This window comes from Limulus polyphemus, unplaced genomic scaffold (assembly GCF_000517525.1).
Source record: "Limulus polyphemus unplaced genomic scaffold, Limulus_polyphemus-2.1.2 Scaffold5273, whole genome shotgun sequence".
Classification (NCBI taxonomy): Eukaryota; Metazoa; Arthropoda; class Merostomata; order Xiphosura; family Limulidae; genus Limulus; species Limulus polyphemus.
Window position 1 is genome coordinate 23,244 of NW_013670883.1, and position 4,689 is coordinate 27,932.

The 4,689-nt window shown below is 33.9% G+C and overlaps 1 protein-coding gene across 1 annotated transcript in view; it reads right to left on the reverse strand.

The window, feature by feature from the left end:
* Nucleotides 1–1,053: 1,053 nt before the first annotated feature.
* LOC106472359 (actin, cytoplasmic 1-like) overlaps nucleotides 1,054–4,689 on the reverse strand; it is a 7,464-nt gene continuing 3,828 nt past the window's right edge. The window contains exons 2-5 of the mRNA XM_013932996.2: nucleotides 4,129–4,262; nucleotides 3,743–3,982; nucleotides 2,979–3,225; nucleotides 1,054–1,865 (exon numbers count right to left, since the gene is read on the reverse strand). Coding sequence (XP_013788450.1) covers nucleotides 1,348–1,865; nucleotides 2,979–3,225; nucleotides 3,743–3,982; nucleotides 4,129–4,254 — 1,131 coding nt within the window. The 5' untranslated portion in view covers nucleotides 4,255–4,262 and the 3' untranslated portion in view covers nucleotides 1,054–1,347. The remainder of the gene's footprint in view (nucleotides 1,866–2,978; nucleotides 3,226–3,742; nucleotides 3,983–4,128; nucleotides 4,263–4,689) is intronic.

A 4,689-nucleotide genomic window follows, 5' to 3' on the forward strand; every position in this document is an offset into this window, starting at 1 on the left:
GTAACATAAGACTAATTTACCTTTCATGGTGCTGGAAGCAGTGATTAGTTGTAATATAGATATTTTATAGAATTGTGAATTTTCAGGTTTAAATAGAAATTGTTAACAGGTGTATGTTTTTAAAAAACATGAGATTTAATTCATGATATGAGAAGTTACATACAGATTGCTCAGAAAATTAATCTTTACTGTAAACTGATTGTTATATTTTTACAATGTGATATTATATCTGATGAATTATTTTGAAAATCACAAATGAAGTTATGTACATTAGTAATTCTGATTAAAAAGTATTATTTCTTTATTGGCTGTTGTGGAACTTTATTTATAAATTTAGATTCGGTGAAAATTTGTCACAGAAGAAAAGATATGTAAAAAATGTCGAGACCATCTTTTACTGTGGTTGAGTACGTTATATATTTAACGACTTTGAAGCGTCATCAATCCGGTCAAGCTCTATTTAACGCCATATAGCTTGTCAATACCCCTGTAGTGTAGAGTTCATTGTCATGTCTTAATTACTAGCTTTCCTGTTTCCGTTTGATAATTTAATTTTTCTATAAATAAATGACGTACGAGGGTTATTTTTCTAATGAGGTCATTTGTCTTAAGGTACATTATACATAGGGGTGTAAAAGGTTCAGAGTTATCATGAGACACATTATTTAATAAAGATATAGTTAAAATCCGAGATAAATCAAAATGATAATAACATGTATTATTTCAATATATTGGAGCAATATCGAAAGGCGCCACCTTACGAAAAGGCTATCCTTTATTATTGTGTCCATAGGGCAAAGATCAGGTAAACTTTTGGGCCTCCTCACAACCCAAACATGTTAATAATTGTTACTCAACACTAACATTTTTCTCTACTTACCACGTGAAATTATACATATCATTCTTAACTTACCTAGTTTATAAACGTTAAAGAATCCATTTTGGTGACTTCGTCTAAGCCTAGCTGCAATGGCGTCAATTACCAAAAATGCGCACTCGTGTTAAAAGCTGAATGTTTGTCAACTAACGTAATTTCCAGCATGGTTTTAATTGATGCTCACAATTTTTATAGTGTTTGCATTTTATTACAATTTATCACAATATGGTATAAACAAAATTCTTAAATATTATATACTGAAAATACAACCGTTTTTAATTTACGTGTAGTATTCATTATATAGGATGTTAAAAATATTTTCTTTTTAAGTCTTAAGTTCCGAAAATAAGAACGCTTTTTGATTTCTAAAATACAAAACATTAAATTCATTGTTGTTTTTATTAGGATGAATAAATATTAATTTAATTTATTACTGTACAATGCTCGATAATATAGCTTTTCGAATTAGTTTAAAAGCATTTGCGATGAACAATGCTGGGACCAGACTCGTCGTACTCTTGTTTGGAGATCCACATTTGCTGGAAAGTAGACAGAGAAGCCAAGATGGACCCGCCGATCCAGACAGAGTACTTCCTCTCAGGAGGAGCGATGATCTTGATCTTCATGGTATTGGGTGCTAGAGAGATGATTTCTTTTTGCATCCTATCAGCAATGCCAGGATACATTGTGGAACCACCAGACAGAACAACGTTGGAATATAAGTCTTTTCGGATATCAACATCGCACTTCATAATGGAATTGTAGGTGGTTTCGTGGATACCACAAGACTCCATACCCAAGAAAGAAGGCTGGAAGAGAGCCTCAGGGCAGCGGAACCTCTCGTTACCAATGGTGATCACCTGACCGTCAGGCAACTCGTAAGATTTCTCCAAAGAAGATGAGGAGGCAGCTGTGTTCATCTCTTGATCAATGTCTAGAGCGACGTAACAAAGTTTCTCTTTGATGTCACGAACAATTTCTCGCTCAGCTATGGACAAAACAAGCAGTTATCTTTTGACAATTTTGGAGGGGGAAAAAGTACGTGTGAACATTCATACAAATTAAATGAAAATAAATAGTTATAATTCAACAAATGACAAGTGCATATAGAATGGTAATTTTAATCATACATTTTATTCAATAACCATTTTATGTTAAAATCATAAATAATATTCAACGTTAAACTGGTACACAATTAAAAACATTGTATTTAGGCCTATCTATGGCCTTCAAAAAGTTGACGACTCTACATGTTTTGACGTTACAACGTCATCCTCAACGTCATACACGAGTGCCAAAATACTATAACCATTTTATGTATTTAAAAACAGTTTTCGCTGTCGCTAAGCGAATTACGATGATACTCTAGTATCTTTCTATTTAGTATGAAATATATCCTCATCAGAAACTGGGCAGAAGATGGCATCATTAAACCATATACTTATTCAACTGTCTTAACATAACAGAGGTAAGTCTGAGGGCTTATAAAATTAGGTTTCTCTACCCACGGTGGGTAGAGCACAAATAGCCCATGCTTAACAATAAACCAACCAACAAATAAAAATCTTAACATAATCGGTGGAGCGAATTGGAAAACAAAATAATAAGAAGTTACTTATGACAATTGTTTTATTTAGTTCCGAATAAACTTTATTTCGTGTTGAACGAAAACAGTTTAAATATAGTTGGCAAATATTTTAAAAGCTTTTGCTAATTTCTGTAAGGCTTAAATGTCGAAACAGATGCTGTTTAAGGATTATATAATGACACAAAATGTTTCTCTATAGTCATTTTGTTTTATTTTTATATCTTTAATCCTGAATGTTACTTAACAAAATGGCAAAAATAGTTGACTCCATTCTCGATTTCAAATATATATATGTATATGCAAAAACACTATTTCAACAGTTGAACAAAGATTAAAATCTTATATTTCACATTATAGCCTTTGATATTTTAAATTCACGCAGAATTTTTGTTTTAGTTTTTTATGGTTGTTAAGGCTTGTTTTGATAATGAATATGTATGTACAAATTACAAACGAAAAAGAAAAAACTGTTGATAATGGATAATATTAACAGAGAAAGAAAAAATCACAAACCTGTTGTCGTAAATGTATATCCACGCTCGGTCAAGATTTTCATCAGATAATCAGTGAGGTCCCGACCAGCTAGATCCAATCGAAGAATAGCGTGGGGGAGAGCATATCCTTCGTAAATTGGAACACAGTGCGTAACCCCGTCACCAGAATCCATAACGATACCCGTAGTTCTGCCAGAAGCGTAGAGGGCTAACACAGCCTGGATGGATACGTACATGGCAGGAGTGTTGAATGTTTCGAACATAATCTGTAGACGGAATAAACATTTCAAGGTTTAAAAATAGACACTTGTGAAAATCAGTATGTCAAAAATGAAATATTTGGAAGTTAAAACCAAACTAAATCCCCACCCCCTCAATGATGATTTGTAGCCGCGTAAAAATGAATTTATTCTATTGATCGTTTGTTTGTTTTCAATTATACACAAAGCTAATCAAGAGCTATCTGTGCTCTGCCCACCACCTGGTTTCTAGCGTTGTAAGTCAGCAGACATACCGCTGTGCCATATTCTATTGATTAAGTAACAGCTTACATTTTAATGTACACAAGTATCATGACTTTGGTTTCCTTGTTAAACGCTTAGCCTAAACGTTACTTTGAAGGAGAAATAATTTGGACATATTCCTTATTTTAGAAGAAAGATAGAAGCAGATTATCGTTTTATTAATAATCTTATATGCTTTAGTAACTCATACAAAATCATTCGGTATTTGTGTTCCTTAAATTCCATCTTTTAACTTTTAGTTTGTATTTTTGCTACAAACCTGGGTCATTTTTTCTCTGTTCAGTTTAGGGTTAAGGGGTGCTTCAGTTAGAAGAACAGGGTGCTCTTCAGGGGCCACACGAAGTTCGTTGTAGAAGGTATGGTGCCAGATCTTCTCCATATCATCCCAATTAGTGACGATACCATGTTCTATGGGGTACTTCAGGGTTAGGATACCTCTTTTACTTTGGGCCTCATCACCGACATAGCTGTCCTTCTGTCCCATACCAACCATCACGCCCTAAACGGTATTTTGAAATATAAGAACTTGTGAGAAACTCGAGTGTGGTATTTCACATATTTGATTGATAGAGATAAGTTTACTTCATTTTAATAACGTGTAGCAATATTATAAATATGCTAAAACGTTAGAAAAACATAACATACCTGGTGGCGTGGACGACCAACGATGGAAGGAAACACGGCACGAGGAGCGTCATCTCCGGAAAAGCCAGCTTTGCACATTCCGGAACCATTGTCAATAACAAGGGCAGCAATGTCTTCGTCGCACATTATGATTTCTAAGTAAGTAAAAATATTTAACAACTTAGTAAACTCATTCACATAAAATAGTCTCATATACGAGAGTTTGTGTGATTTTATCGGTATATCACTTTATTTATAAGTGTCCGTTTTTCAATTTGTCAGGTACGCATGAAACATTACTAGCAGAGACAGTTTTAGGCCTGCGAATTTCCACCCTATGTATACATCTGGAAAAAAGTTAAGCACCCCCAAATATTTTTTCAGGATTGCTTATTGAAAATAAGGTTTAATTTTTCATGATGTTGAGCAATGTTCATAATTTCAAACATAATTAAAAGGATGTGAGCGTTCAGGTGTGACATTTAAATCAGGCGCGTTTTTTTCCCCACGTACAACTTGCTCCCTTCACGTCCAATATGCACTATTTTCTCGTGCATCAAATCCGTATTTAAGTCCCGAATT